Consider the following 14,290-nt stretch of genomic DNA (forward strand, 5'->3'; position numbering starts at 1 on the left):
AGCAAACAAATACGTGAATAAGGTTGAGCCCCTGCCCTCAAGAGACAGCACCCAATCCCCCGCCCTGCACTCAGGCTAACTTTACCTCTTTGTCTCAGTGTAGAAAAGTGACAAACCATTTGCTACTTCTGAGGCTTGGCTGTAAAAGGTGACTCCACTCTACCTGGAACTCTAGCGATGCAGATGGCCACATCCTGTATTTACATAAGTCCTTTTCTGCTCCCTGCTCTGTTTGAGCAGGGGATTTCGGGGGGCTTCAGTCCTGCCTCTACGGAGTATTTCACATGGATGGTGAGTCTTTCATCTTCTAGTCTATTCTCCGTATTGATTCAGCCTGACCATCTATGCATCCTGAATGTCCATTGAATAGGATGTACCCAGAGCCACTGACAGGTGCCACAGTTTGAATCAGTGTTCGCCAAAGGCCTATGTGTGAAAAATCTGGTTTTTGAGGCGTGCTTTCGGGAAATCCATTCTAAGCTCCTTTTCAGGTAAAATGGCAGGATTTAGACCGGTGAGCCTTAGAATGGGGTGGGGTGGCGATCCGGACATCAAAGACTGGTGGCAGAGGGATCACTGTTTCTTGACTGTCCTGCAAAGCTGCTCCACAGAGCCAAGCTTGGGAACTGCTCTGATCAACACACTGCTGCTACACATGGAGCTGGTGAGCTGGCTCACTCCGCCAAATTCCCCAACTGCTTCCCCTTCGAAGGCCAATGTTCATCCACTCTCTACCGTTTTTCTCTCTTCAAGCCAACATCTACCGCCGCCTCCAATTCCCTTCCTCCTTCCTGACTCCCATTAACCGCTCCAAACATACATCAGTTTTCCAAAATGAGAAGAATGCCTACAGGAGTCATAAGTAAAACTGTGTCCCCAGAGCTGGTATTCCCTTCTATCTTGAGAGCATCCTGTCGAGGTTGTGACATCAGTTTTGGCCACTTGTTTCAAAGAGTTTGAACTGTCTTGCTTTGTTCTCTGAAGACAGGATTCATCTCTTTAGGTAAGTTTTGCTTGCCAGTCCCCACGGTGTATTCGTGGAGAGTTTTAAGTCCTCAGAAACTTCCATTTGGCAGTGATTCCACTTGCCTCCCCACCTCTGCCTTAGCACTGCCAAGCCTAGATGGCCTAGACATTGTATTAAAAACCAGCTCCCTCTGGGACAAGCCTAGAAGACATTGGCACAGGACTGCAACTATCTATGGATGTTCAGTAGATTAAAAATCTTCCTGGCAGACAGGAATTTTGTCAGGATCCACCCACTGTGGCCAGCATTATGTAAAGGATAAAGGAGTTCACTGGCTCGTAGCCATCTAACAGAATTCGGTCAATATAAAATGAGTGGATTGTGCCTACACGGAAGATATGCCTGCCACTCGTTTCTAAACAAGTGGACCAATAGAAAGTTGCAATTTGGGGGCGCTTAAAAACAACTCTGAATTTATATTGGGGAAGATGGTGCATTTTTAACTTCATGCTCTCAGAAATTAAAAATAACTCTTTTAGCCAGCTGTTGCTCCTTTTCTGGGAGAGTCGGGAGGTGAAGAGGCACCACATGGTTGACGAAACTGCGCTGAACTGCTGCGTTAGATTGATTACGTTTTGCAGTACCTGCATGTATGTTGAACGTCCGCGTCTTTTCTTTTTTTCTTTTTTTTTTTTTTTAATGCCATGGTCAACAGTCTATCCATCGCCACGTCTCAGTCATGGTCAATAATTCCTGATGATGCAATTTTAGGTTATCTCCCCTGGAAGCCACCGGTCATTTTCTAATTCAGCATTCCTGAAACCCTTGAAGTCCACCTTGGCCCACTACCCACCACGCCCCTTCTCCCTCCACCGAAGAGAGTCCGGACAACTCAAGGTCCGCAAGACAGGTTGCAGCCCAGCCCTGCCCAACGGCCTTCTGGGAACTGTAGTTGTGACTTCTAACACAGCTGCCATATAGTGGAGTCTAGGACTACAGATCCCTACAGGCCGCTCGCACCGCGCCTGCGTGCGGGCACCTGCTAGAGGGAGGGTTAAGTCGTCCCGGGAGCAGAGCAAGTCGGCGGAGGAGGCTTTGGCAGCGGCTGGCGACATGGACAACGCAGGGAAGGAGCGAGAAGCGGTCCAGCTGATGGCGGAGGCCGAAAAACGAGTGAAGGCCTCCCACTCCTTCCTCCGAGGACTGTTCGGGTGAGCGCCAGAGTTCTTGACCTTAGGGGTCTTGGTGCCCGGTCCCCCACCCAGCCGGCTGCCACCGCAGAGTGCCTCGCACAACTGCTTAGGGTTCTGTGTTCCCAGCGGCCTTCAGAACACAGCCAGGTGGCTCATGCTCGGCCTTGGGTCCTGCAGCCCCTAGGGGCCATTGCATCCCCTGGGCCATGCCTTGGGAGCTCTAGTCTGCACACATCTCCTTACGGAGATCCTCAGGCCTTGGGCATCCCCACATACAGCCCGAAGAACCCATAACCCTCAACCCCCAGGCATCCAGAACCCCATAAGAGCCCCTGGAGACTTCTGTGTACTCCGACTCCTCTCGTGTGGTCTGATATTGGTGGCAGGGTCAGCGCCGAGCTGCCCCTCCGGGAACACCACCTTTCTAGGGGACCGGATTGATTAATTTACCCGAGTCTGAGCCATATATCACTTGGGGTAGCCAGACGGGAAGGTCCTGGAACTCAGCCTGGCGCCTGGCATCTGCGAGAGGCTCACAGGAGCGTGAGGTCAGCGCCCCTTGTATCCTGGGCACTTGTCGGCTTGCTTCGGCCCACAGGCCTTGCAATCATTTCCTCGGGTGGTGTGTTTTTCCTTTGCTGGAGTGATTATCCATAGCCCGGGCCTCCTGTTTGATGGACCATAACGTTGCCTCTGTTTAAAGTCAGTATCTTTTGGGAATCCCGTGATTTGGTGTAATTCTTACATGCTGTAGTAGGGGGAGGCTTTACATTCCGAGCTCTCAAAAGGCAGAACCTGAACTGAGAGCTTGTGGAAGAATTCGGGGCTGTTGATTATGCGAATGATTCAGCTGTTTATGACAGCGGCAGAAATTACGCGTGTACCTCATTTTTTTTTCATTTGAAAGTGAAAGATCTTTACCAAGAGCAGATTTAAATTATCGGGAAGGACTAGTAGTACATACTTAACTACCGCAATTTGAGACACAATTTTATTTCTGTACAAATTCAATTTGGACACTTAGTTCTAAAAACACACCCAGTGAGCTTTGACTTGTTTTTTTCCAACTTCTTTCATTTAACTGCTAATTATAATATTCGTTATTATGTAACAGTTTAGTGGAACCCCGTTATGTTTCCATCTCCAGGAAATGCTTAAGGTCACTTTGATACAGTGCAAGGTACCGTGCTCTGCCAAGATAAAGGAGACCACCCTTGGAGACCTCTAAGGGCATTTATCACTACTAGGTCCTAAATTTCTCAAGAAATACAAGGCTTGGAACTGTAGCTGTAAATTATGGATAATTTGTTTCCCCTTTAAGGGGGACAGGGAGCATTCTTTGTATGTAATGTAAGTGCCAAATACTAATTCTTGTCTGAATCACAAAACACAGGAGATTCACTGTGTGAAATTTAATGGTAGGGTGACTGCCTCACCATGGGAGGTGATTTAATGCACCATGAGTTTCAAATCGTGTTTCCTTGAGCCAGTTACGGGCATTTCTTTTGGTCAAGAGGCCCGAAGTTTTGAGGAAACTAGGTCAGATCTTGAGTCAACTAAAAAATTTTGAGGAATCTTGATTACTGAAAGAAGGTTTTATTGACTGTGGCTGCCTTGTCGGTGACAGGCCCTGTACGAAGACTCATCTTCTGCCATTCACACGCAGTTTGCCGAGAGTTACTACTTCCTACTCATGTGGAAGCAGCAGGTCAGGTTATGATCATGGCTTTGGAACCTGGATCAGGGTAACTTTGCATCTTTGGGCCTCAGTTTTTTCTAGTATAATCCACAGTGTATCTCGTGAGTAGTGATCAGTTTATATATTTTTAAAACACTCAGGCTTGTGGGTGTTGGAAATGGTTGTCAGGTGATTATCCACATATGCATCAAAGCTGTCGACTCCACACATCAAGGAAGCAGAGGGCAGATGGATTGAGTTTTGCAGGATTTTGGAGCCAAAGACTTGGTCACTGGTCTTTTAATAAATACCTTAAGAGTTTTAGCCAGGTTAAGTGTCCTTTGTACTATGAGGACTGGGACTGGGAGGTTTCCAGTCATATTTGGTCCTGGAAAGCTTAGGGGAAAAAGAATATATAGAGCTTCGTGAGATTGATTATAAGTATGCAGTATTTGAAACCCCAAACCAGACCTATTTCTCTTTGACTTATAATGGGAAGACTAAGATTTTGTATCAGTATTAGATGTTTAGAGTTCTAAAGGTGTAACATTACGTGCATCTGTCATCACCCCTATGTTGCCCTGCCCTGCCCCCTTAGGTTTTATCTTTCATTTATGGTAGTGCCATCTACCTCCATGTGATACCCTCAGGCTAACGGAGAATTCATAATCGCATGTCTAGGTTCACCCAAGTATCACTGTTCCATCTAACGGGATGGACAGGTGATGTTTTGAGGATGTGGGGGACGTTTAAAAAGGCATCTGGCTTATCGCAGATGTTTCTCGTCGCTGGCTGTTCATCTCCCAACTGCAGATTAAAGCCTAGCTTGAGTTCATCTCCTGTATGCTGCACAATACTTTTGTGGTGATACTGCGTTCTCAGGATTGTTCCATAAATCTGTCTGTTGTTGCGTTAGATGGAAATATGCATGGATATTCCCAAGAGTGGGTCCTTTGGATAGTTCCTCTGTGTGTAAGCTACAAGCTTTTTCTATCTGGAAGCTGGAGGTGGGGAGGGAGCATCAGTGCATTCCTTTTCCCCAGCAAAGTCTCTTGCAGCTTCCCTGCAGGAAAATAGTTGAGGAAGGATGCAGACATGTCTGCAACCAGTTTTACGTTTGTTCGGTTTTCTTTCTAATTCCTGGCTAAAGAGTGATGTGTCTTTTTAGTTGAGTCCAAACTCTCTTTTTCTGAAGAGCACAGTATAAAACCACTGCTTAAAAAATCAGATTTTCAGTTAGTGCATTACTAGAGAGGGGCTGTGGAAATTTGTGGTTAACTTCAGATTCTAGTTTAAATCTCAAACTGCTAGAATGATCTGAAACTGGCCAAACTGACAGTAGGATACTTTCAAACTGCAAAGACCTGCTTGCTATCTTCATTTGTTGCTAGGGGAACACAGGTAGATGACCAAATCCATACTTAGGAATGGCAGGAGAATGTTTCTGAGCTATCTTCATTGGTTTGTTTTTTGTTTGCAGTTTGTCTGGGTGCAACTCCCAGGCTTTGTACTTGCTAGGTAAGTATTTATCCGGCCACTGAGCTACGTTCCCAGCCCCTGATGGTTCCTTTGCCGTGTTCCTCAGTCTTGGGCTAATTAAAGTGTTATCTATTTGGTGTAAATTTAGTGAAGGATCCTTTTGGGTTACTGCAACTAAGCATGAATTTACTTAATATCTGTTTGTGAAAGTTCAAATATTTCTTGGGCTATATCCATATTCTCCACTTGTTTTTATTCCAGTGAAGATTGTGTTTCCATGTTTAGCATGGTCATTTGAGAGCCTTGATAGCATTTATATCTTTCTCAGTTAACAACTAATACTTAAAATATAGATTCACCTTTTTAAAAAGTCATTAATCAGCTAGACATCATGGTATTCACCTTTAATCTCAGCAATAGGGAGGGAGATGTAGGTGGATCTCTGTGAGTTCAAGGCCAGCCTGGTCTACATAGGGAGTTCAGCCTGGTCAATGTAGTGAGTCTTAGGACAGCCAGGGATATGTAGAGAAATGTCTTGAAAACAAAAAGAGCAACAACAATAACAGTAACAAAATCATTATTGTAATCCCTCATGCCTTTGATCTTAGCAATCAAAAGGCTGAAGCAGGAGGATCTTGAGCTTCAGGCCAGCCCATCTCAAAACCAAGACAGAAAATGTAGATTTGGTTACTTACAGAGACAGATGTTACAGTGTAAGAAGTGTGGGAGAATTTGTGTTTGTTTCTTATAAATGTAAAAGCTAAGATATAGATAACTATATGTTATATAAAAGAGAAATAATACTTGCCATTTAAATCTGTAATTCTAGAATTTTGTACTTTGGATTTTTTTTTTCAGATATTCCTTATTTCTGAGAATTACTCATGAGTGTTGTAAATAATATTACCCTGTCCTGGTTGATTTTGTTTGTTTGTTTTTATTTTTGTCAACTTGATGAAAGCTAGAGTTAGCTGGGTAGATGAACTTCAGCTGAGAAAATGTCTGCGTAGATTGGTCTGTAGGCAAGTCTGCATGTAGTTTCAGTGCACAGGATGGAGGCAGCCTTGAGTTCCATAAGAAAGCAAACCAGTAAGCAGCATTCTTCCATGGCTTCTGCTTCAATTTCTGCTTCCAGGTTCTTGCCTTGGCTTCCTTCAGTGACCTGTGATCCTGTGATCCAGGACATGTAAGCCAAACAAGATTCATATAGGTAAAACAGAGACAGCAAATTAATACCCCTGCAAAAAAGAGCCAGAGGAAAAAATAAATGTTAAAGAAATCAGAAAGCAATAAAGGTAAAAGCATAACTAAGGAAGAAGGCATGAAAATAAACTTTTTCTTCCCAAGTTGCTCTTGATTATGATGTCTTGTCTTATCATAAGAAACCCTAAGACGTCCCCAAACTGTCTTTTTTGAAATATCAGGAAAATAGGTGTAAACCAAGAGTGCCCATGTCACTAGATCATATTAGCATCCTAGTTAAAGGAAACTCTATGCCCTGTTAGACCTTCATAATGTGTTCATTTGATTTGGTGATAAATGAACATGTAAGCGGTCTTCCTTATTTCTGCTTTTACCTTTATTGCTTTCTGATTTTTTTTTTTTTTTTTTTTTTTTTTTGGTTTTTCGAGACAGGGTTTCTCTGTGGTTTTGGAGCCTGTCCTGGAACTAGCTCTTGTAGATTAGGCTTGTCTCGAACTCACAGAGATCCGCCTGCCTCTGCCTCCCGAGTGCTGGGATTAAAGGCGTGCGCCACCACCGCCCGGATGCTTTCTGATTTTTTTATCATTTATTTTTTCCTCTGGCCTTTTTTTTGAAGGGATATTAATTTGCTGTCTCCATTTTACTTATCCGAATCTGGTTTGGATTTGAATTTTTAAACTACTTTAATTGTGTGCTGTAGAGCCTGATACATAGTAGTTTTATTTTCGTTTGTTTCCCCCCTTGATCCAGGAGTTGTTCTGGGGCATCCTTCTAGGCAGAAGAGCCTTTTTGTGTATTTATGTTAAATTCCTATATTATTTCCTTGTAATTGGAAAATTAACAGCTATTTCTTTGCTTTCTCCACTGCCTAATATGTTAGCAGTGCTTGTGAATGGTCCTTGTGAGCTCGAAGAAGATGATAGAGAGCCATAATATCTAACTACTGACTATATAGTTAGGATGAGGCTGTGTGTGTGTGTGTGTGTGTGTGTGTGTGTGTGTGTGGGTTTTATTTTACTTTATTTTTATTTTTCGAGACAGGGTTTTTCTGTGTAGCTTTGAAGCTTTTCCTGGCACTAGCTCTTGTAGACCAGGCTGGCCTCGAACTCACAGAGATCCACCTGCCTCTGCCTCCCGAGTGCTGGGATTAAAGGCATGAGCCACCACCGCCCAGCTGTGTGGTTTTTTAAGTATTTGATCTACTTTCGACTAAGAGAAGTACATTAATGTCTTCTCTTTGTGTGTTTCTCTCTGTGGCTCTCTTTTAGTTTCTGCTATAAGAAAGTGACTTCTCCTTTCACTCAAAGATATTCACAGCTATGATAACTCCATTATGAGCTTTATCTTTAGTGTTATAGAATGAACTTATTTATATTGTTTGGTGCTTTTAAGCCCAAATTCTACATTGTCAATTTTTTATTGTGTGCATTTCCTGCACTGGGACTGTGTATTATATAAGAAAGATCACACATTCATCCAGTGACCGTGTGCTCTGTGTCAGCCATCTCCCTCTCCTCCTGGGTAGCTTCATGACTAACTCTGGGGAAGTTAAGTGGAAGAGACATATGCTTCCCCTTGGAAATGCAGAGCTACCCTCTGCTTCTGCTGAATTTTTTTTTCTTTTTCTTGATTTTTTAAGACAGGGTTTCTCTGTGTATCTCTAGCTGTCCTGAAACTCGCTTTCTATACCAAACTGGCCATTAACTCAAAGAGATCCACCTGCCTCTGCCCTTTGCCCTCTCCTCTGCCTCCACCTCTCGAGTGCTAGGATTAAGGGCATGTGCCACCACCACCCAGCTTCTGAATCTTTATCTATTGAGAGTTAAGAAGACATTCCTGGGTAGAGAGTGAGAGCCTTTAGGAAAGAACCCACATCACACCTACCTGCAGCTGAATCGGACAAGAGAAACCCTTGCAGGATGAAAGGCTGTAGCGCATCTAACCAAATTTGGCTGGTATATTCTGGTTTTATTGTTTTATTTTATTTTTGATTCAGGGTTTTACTGGTTTGCGCTGGCTGACCAAAACTCATTTATTTATGTTGACCAGGCTGGCCTCAAACTTTTGGTATACTTTTTTTAAAACCACCTTTTAAAAATCTTATTTATCTTTTATTTTACACGTATGGGTGTTTGGCCTGCAGGTATGCCCGTGTACCACATGCATGCCTGGTGCCCAAGGAAGCTAGAAAAGGGTGTCAGATCTTCTGGAACTCGAGTTACAGACAATTGTGAGCTGCCTTATAGGTGCCAGGAATTGAATCTGTAAGGGTGGCTGAGGCATCTCTACAGCTCTCTGGTGTATTTCTGGGTCTGTATCCCAGGCCTTTTGCAGGGGCCTTATATTAACTGTGTCTCTTCTGTGGCTCTGTTTTGTGAGCAAATCTGAAAGTGATATTGATGCGAAGATTTTGTTTCTCAACTGTTGAAGTACTTTGTTATATTTACTGTATTTTATATTTTATCTGACCCTTTTTATGATCTCTTTGTTATCTGGACCATTCATGCTTTGTTCAGCTGGTACATTCATGACATAAAGTTTTTAAAAATAATCTAGCTTCTGTTCCTCACTTAGGCCTCAGCTATTTCATTTGTTCTGGAAAACACCTGTTCCCTGTGTGCTTGAAAGTGTGTGTCACTTCTCCTTCCTCCATTGTCTGTTTTTGTTGGTTTGGTGTGGGAGTTTTGCTATTTGTACTTAGACAAAAAATATTTCCATGCACTTTATTTTTTAACTGTTCTCATTATGTACTTTCGTCTTAGATCTGTAAGAAAATGTATCCAGAGCTGCTCCACTGGGGTTCTCTGGTGTCTCTTTTTTTCTCTGGAGTTTTGCTTTGCATCAGTGACCCTTGATGGATGGTTTGATTTGCTCTTTGATAACAGTGTGACTTTCTTTCCCTTTTGAGTTCTTGGGAAATTCCCCAGTGTTGTTAGCTGTGTATGCTATCATTGAAATCCACTCCTACCTTGATTTCTTAGGTTTGTAAGCACCTTTGCTTTTGATGTAGGAGCCCAGAGATTTTATTTATAGAACTGGATAGTTTACCAGGATTTCTAAGTGGACATTAGTACATAGTCAGCCAGTTTAGTGTTTGGATGCAGGTGTTTTTATGTCCTGGGAATTTTCTGAGATTCTGGTTCAAATACCTGTTTGAGGGGCTGTTTCCTCCTCCTTCTTTGGAGGATTCCAAATACATGGAGTCAGTCCCTTGTCCTGCCTGCCACGGAGTCCAGCAGGGCTTGCCTGTGGTGCTTCTCCTCCAGCCTTTATAGCAGGCAGAGAAAATGACCCACGAAAAAAGAAGAATGAAACTCTCAGCTCAGCCCGATTTTATTGGAAGTGGCGCTGGACCAAGACTTCTAGAGTTTGGCCAAGATCATTTTGCTTTAGTCATATTTGACCACAGCACACTTTTGGAAAAAAGTATTCAGATAACAATTAACTCAGTCCCAAATGCACAATTTAAGACACGTTTACATTGAGATTTACAAAGTTCATTTGGCTTCTTTCACAAGAGCGAGTACTGTTGTTTGGGGATGAGATGGGGGAAATAGGGAGAGGGACTGGGAGGTCAGAGATAGTGCCCGAGATTTAGGGTCTATGGAGCTTGACTGAGGAAATGCCTGTGGGTATCAGCATTGGCCAGGCCCTAAGATAACATAGAAGTCACTTAGGCTGACATGACATCACTCAAAAGAATGGGTTTTATGGTCAAATGCAATGCTCAAGATTTAGGGGGAAATGTCTAGGATAAATGAAAACCTAAATTCTGGGAGATGCAGGCAGAGCCTGTCTCATCAGACAGCCAGGGATCACCAGGTTGCAAAACAGCATCATTCCTAGCATTCCAGGAAGAGCAGCTGTGCGCCTCCTTCCATCAAAGAGGTACGCTGTGTGTTTAACTTCTCCAGTGCTTATCTGTGTACACAAGGCCTGTTGGCCCTCTCTCTTGCCCTTGATCCTGGCAAGGTGCAGTGAGGGAATACAGAAAGGGCAGACACAAACACACCTACAGAAAAGCTGGGGTCAGGTGGGTACCAACTATGCAACAACCTAGAACCTCAGTGTGATTATTACCTAAAGCACCTGGGGAGGGGTTTGTTGTCTTAGTAGGAGATCCCTGTGGGTAAGCAATCTCAGGCTGTAAGCATCCAAGAGGAGGAAGTTACAGTTGATTAGTTTTGCTTAGACTGGTTAATCACCAACACTGCCAACATTTGTCATTGAATCAGAGAAAGGCTTTGCTACTAATTCTGAGCCTGACTCATATGAGCTTGGCTTTGCTAATTTCCCATGGGTCTGAGACATTGGATCCTTGACATGGCCGTGCCCCTGTCAACAACACACAGTCACTAGGACTTCATCTGCTCTTTACACATTCACTCAAGGATTTGGCTCCCCACAACCTGCAGCACAGTGGCTTTTGTGGTAGGAGAGGAGCTTCTTAGAATGTTCTTTGCTGCTGTAGAGTTGGGTGCAGTGTCTGGACAGAGTGGCACCACGGAGCAGTAGTTAGGGGCTCCTTTCTCGCTGTTGCCTTCTTTCCCTGCACTGTCCCCTCTAGGGAGTTCCCTCCCTCTCTCGCAGCAGCGGTCTTCTAGAGACTGTGGCCCTGTCCGTCCATCCGAGGCACTCCTTTTCAGTTTCCTGACCTGACCTCAGGTCTCCTGCCTGGCTTTGGAATTCCTCGGTCGGGTGGGGCTCCCTTGCTGGGGAGTGGTGCCCTCCGAAGCTTGGAGCTTTGGCCCATAGACCCCCACCTTACTGACTTCCCGAGGGAGCCCTCCACACTGGATTTGTTTCTCACCAACTCCATTTCCAAGGACGTTTACTATATTCAGGGTTTGTAAGTTTATATTTAGACAATGTTATTATTTGGAAATTAAAACAGTTGTTTATAATGTTATATAAAGACTGAAATTCAGTTCAAAAATTTCATTTTTACAAAGGTTAAAAGAATTAAGATAAAATCTTACTATGTAGCTCTGGCTATAATTCGCTCTGAAGACCAGGGAGGCATTGAAATCACAGAAATCTGCCTGCCTCTGCCTCCTGAGTGCTGGAATTAAAGACATGAACCACCACACTTGGCAAAATGCATTTAAAACATCAGTAGTCGGGCCAAGTTTTATGTAACTGGTTTGTAAGTTTATTGAATTGTTGCTGTTCTTCACTTCTTAGGTATTTACCTATCTAGCATCTGTTCTGTTGCTGGCTCTTCTTGGCACTTACTCCGCCTGTCAAGGTGGAGCTTCAGAGCCCTGCCAGAATAAAAGTCCAGTTAGCCTTCCTTACTACGCATACCTAGACCATTGCCTTTATTTAGGAGATTAAACCCAGCGGCATACCTAGCCCATTGCCTTTATTTAGGAGATTAAACCCAGCAAATACTTTTATCAGCCAGTTGTTAAATGTCAGTGTTCTTTTTGAGATTCCTTTTTTTTTTCTCCTTAAATAAGCAGAAATGGTGAAAACAAAAAGTCTCATAAAGTTGAATCTAAATGTCTGGGAGAGAGCTTCCAAGAGTCGATTTGGCAGCAAGTGCCAGTGCCCAATTTGGTGTTGCTTCTCTTCCCCTCCTGGCCTGAGTGCTCCCTTGACAGGACTGTGAATGGCATCGTCTGCAGAACTTTGGTTCTTTTCGCTCAACGCTGAGCTCTGTCATCAGTTAATAGACAAATGAAGGAACTTCTGCATGCTACCTCCCCTCTCCATGGACTGGCTTTTGGTGTTAGACGTCACATTAGCATTCTGAAGAATATCCTGCTCCTGCCTCCATTTTGGTAAACATACTGTTTTTAATTGGTGCATGGCAATTGTACCACAACGTGACATTTCAGTGTATGTTATGTGTACAGCACAGACCGGAGCAGTTGTCATAACCATCACCCGGAGTACTCATCACATCTCTCCATGGGGAGTATCCAGAGTGGTCTCTCCTGTGGATTTGGAAATGCTGTCAGCAGTATTTATCCTGCCGTGCTGTAGGAATGCCTATGTTCTTCCAGATGTTCACCTACACCCCTGTACATGTTAGCCATCCTCTCTCTCTGCCCTCTCCTGCCCCATACCGCATCCCAAGTCTTGGTAACTACAACTCCATTCCGTACTTCCATTTTAGTCAGCCTCTCTACAGGGCCAGAAGCAAGGGGATGAAAAAAAAAAGTCAGGATTTATTAAGGGAGCTTTAAAACGGCAGTGACAGCCAAATCACAGTGAGATGCTGAGAAGCTGGTGGTTACTCAGCCCGTGAGGGCGGTCGGTACCTAAACATTAAGAGTAATCCCACAGAAGCTTTCTCCCGGTTGTCTTTATGGATAGCCCGTGTTTCTGGCACCTTTAGTATCCTGAGATCTTCATTATAATTCAGGTTTCCCCTTCATCATTTTGTGCAGTGACCTCTCAGATCTTCTTCAGGGAATCTAACCACATGTCGCCTTGCTACAGCATCTCCTGAGACCTTAGTACAAGCCTCTGTGACCCCATTACTTACATTTTTTTCACACCTCCAAAACCATTACCATGTGAACAATGCCGGATTCTGCCAGCTTGAGGTGTAGCCTGCCACCTTGGACCACAGCTGTCCTCTGACCACTACACTCTCATCTGCACTCTCTTACACACAAACGTACCACATAAAATGATTTTATTAAAGCTTTATTGTAAAAACATGGGAGGGGGGATCATGCAGCAAGATTAGCCAGACTTAAAGTCTACATATCTTAGTGTAAAGATGATTTTAAAAATGGTTTTAAAATGCAAGTTTTTCAAACAAGTTCTGGATTTCTTAGGTGTGGCCTTGCCCCCAAGGCACTTGTCCTCTCCACCCAGCGTCTGACTTCTCTTTCACAGCACGAGTCGTTAACGCTTGCCCGTGTTACCCACAGCTTGTGAATGGCTCCTATTCCTTTCCTCTCTAAACTACATTTTCAGGTCTTTCTGCCTAGCCCACCATGAATCTGGATAAGAGCATCAAGTGGTAACCATTCTGTAGCCACAATGCTATCGTGTCTTGGAGTTTTACAAAATACATAGTCCACTACTTTTTAATTCACCCTCACTCAGGTTTTCAGGACAGGCAGAACATAGCCAGATTATCTGCCAGAATATGCAACAAATGACCCAGTTCTAGTTCTAGTCTTTGTTTCCCTCTGAAACCTGGTATGAACACCTTCACTGTTTACATCTATATCAGCATTGTAGCCTTCTCTACCCCCACTGCAATGGCACAGTAAGCTCTGTTTATAGCACTCTCAGGCTTTGCTAGCCTGTATATCCAAGCTCCTCCATATTTCTTGAAGGAACTAGAGAAAAGTTCCAACTCTCTGACCTTTGGTCAACGTGGAAATAGGCTCACATTTTCTGGCCTCCACAAGCACTGGGCCGAGCTCCCCAGAGTTCAGTCGAAGAGAGGGAGGAGCAATAATAGAGCAAAGGGCTTGAGACCATGATGGGGATACCCACAGAAACAGCTGACCTGAGCTAGTGGGAGCACACTGATTCCAGAATGACTGGGGGGGAACCTGCATAAGACCAAAGTAGGCCCTCTGAATATGGGTGACAGTTGTGTGGCTTGGGCAGTCACTAGGACCAGGATTTATCTCTAGTGCTTGAACTGGCTATGTTCTTTGGAGGGATACCTTGCTCAGCCTAGATACAGTGAGGAGGGCCTTGGTCCTGCCTTAAAGTGCCAGACTTTGTTGACTCCCCATGGGAAACCTTACCCACTCCAAGGAGTGGGGCGGGGGGAGGTAAGGGGAGTGTGAG

The 14,290-nt window shown here is 44.1% G+C and overlaps 2 protein-coding genes across 3 annotated transcripts in view; one reads left to right on the plus strand and one right to left on the minus strand.

The window, feature by feature from the left end:
• The window catches only part of Cstl1 (cystatin like 1), a 16,890-nt gene extending 15,051 nt beyond the window's left edge, over positions 1-1,839 (minus strand). Inside the window, exon 1 of the mRNA XM_041670981.1 lies at positions 1,612-1,839. The gene's annotated coding sequence lies outside the window, so the exon portion shown is untranslated. The remainder of the gene's footprint in view (positions 1-1,611) is intronic.
• A 154-nt stretch (positions 1,840-1,993) lies between these two features.
• Napb (NSF attachment protein beta) overlaps positions 1,994-14,290 on the plus strand; it is a 41,329-nt gene continuing 29,032 nt past the window's right edge. The window contains exon 1 of one of the 2 annotated variants that reach the window (XM_041670385.1): positions 1,994-2,178. In XM_041670385.1, coding sequence (XP_041526319.1) covers positions 2,081-2,178 — 98 coding nt within the window. In that variant the 5' untranslated portion in view covers positions 1,994-2,080. The remainder of the gene's footprint in view (positions 2,179-14,290) is intronic. The other variant, XM_041670384.1, reaches the window with a different exon arrangement.

Source organism: Microtus oregoni, unplaced genomic scaffold (assembly GCF_018167655.1).
Source record: "Microtus oregoni isolate MIOR12 unplaced genomic scaffold, Mior012 000020F_ref0000438, whole genome shotgun sequence".
NCBI classification, from domain to species: Eukaryota; Metazoa; Chordata; class Mammalia; order Rodentia; family Cricetidae; genus Microtus; species Microtus oregoni.